This window comes from Zerene cesonia, unplaced genomic scaffold (assembly GCF_012273895.1).
Source record: "Zerene cesonia ecotype Mississippi unplaced genomic scaffold, Zerene_cesonia_1.1 Zces_u006, whole genome shotgun sequence".
Lineage (NCBI taxonomy): Eukaryota > Metazoa > Arthropoda > Insecta > Lepidoptera > Pieridae > Zerene > Zerene cesonia.
The window spans coordinates 805,624-807,011 of NW_024045136.1; the positions used below are offsets into that span (position 1 = coordinate 805,624).

The following is a 1,388-nucleotide window of genomic DNA, read 5'->3' on the forward strand; positions in this document are numbered from 1 at the left end:
CACCTGGCCAGCGTGGTGAATTATGGCCTGAACCCCCACATGGGGGCCTGTGTCCCAGCAGTGGGAACATGTATGGGCCGATGATGATGATTATTCGAGCATAGTTATTCAACTGTATCGCTTAAAACGTTTCTTTTAATGCGAAGCGAAGCGAAGGCGTCACGAATTCTCATTCATTAATTCATCAATTCTCAGAAACTCGGAGCAGGCGAGCGGGTCATGGGGTCGCTCCCGTTTCTCCAACGGTCGGGACATCAATGCGGAGTTCATCAAGTCGCAGAAGGAAGGTGAGCGGTGAGCCGCATCGAAATCGGTTCAGCCGTTTTTGATACGAAATGTTAATTTTGATCGAAGTCCGTTATTAACTTGTTTATATAAAAAAATGTTTCACTGATTTGATTTCCGTATGAGCGATAAATTTTATCACTTATTATGCCCCATATTATAATCGTAATATTAGTTAAAAATCAATCTATTTTATTATTTTTTTTTGTACTTTTGTCTCGTTTCTATGTTATTGTTCTCGTATAAAAGAAATAATTTTTTTTTTTTGTTAAATTGACGTCGTGAATAGGGGTTTTTATTTCGTTACACATGCTTCTGTGGTCGTTGCGTTGTGCACGTTGTTTGTTTTAAGGTTTTACTCTAAAATTAATTCGTAATTTAATCGAGTATTTTAATGATACATGACTTATTGCGCTTGCAAATTGTAATAAATTAATATTAAATCACTTGGCCGATCTACACTAAATTCGTGAAATTTTCTCAGATGGCAACACTATTTTTTTGCACAGTTTGCAAGCTCAATGAGATTTAATTTATTAATGCAATCTTAAATTTAACGTAGCCGCCGAAGCGGGGGCACCCACTGTAACGGACAGGCCGCCTGCGATACCTGAAAGGGTTCCGATAGTGTCGGAAAGGGGTCCAGCTTTGCCAGAGAGAATCAATACAAGATCTCGCCCCGGCTCAGAAAGAGCGGCCATGGACAGGGCCTCTGTCATGTCGGATAGGGGCTCAGTTATGTCTGAGAGGGGTTCGGTTATGTCAGAGAGGGGTTCAGTGATATCAGAGAGGGGTTCAGTGATGTCAGAGAGGGGTTCAGTGATGTCGGAAAGGGGTTCGATCGTCACGGAGAGGGCGTCGAGTTCAAGCGACAGAGAATTAGATAGAAACTCCAACGTCAGCGAACGCAACTCCGTGTCGGAGCGCAGCTCGAGCGAGAGATTCGATAGGAACGCGAATAGCGAGCGCGTGTACGAACAGAGCTATAGATACGAGAGAGAGGTAGTTGGGGGTCAGAACCCCGTCGGTCCGAACCCCGGGGGTCAGGACAGGGGCGAGAAGTCGGTAACGGCGCTCGTGAACAGCTACCAGCAGAAGGTGAA

The 1,388-nt window shown here is 44.5% G+C and overlaps 1 protein-coding gene across 1 annotated transcript in view; it reads left to right on the plus strand.

The window, feature by feature from the left end:
- Nucleotides 1-1,388, plus strand: part of LOC119838908 (spectrin beta chain, non-erythrocytic 5-like) — a 57,365-nt gene that overhangs the window by 50,810 nt on the left and 5,167 nt on the right. Inside the window, exon 65 of the mRNA XM_038365051.1 lies at nt 196-287. Coding sequence (XP_038220979.1) covers nt 196-287 — 92 coding nt within the window. The remainder of the gene's footprint in view (nt 1-195; nt 288-1,388) is intronic.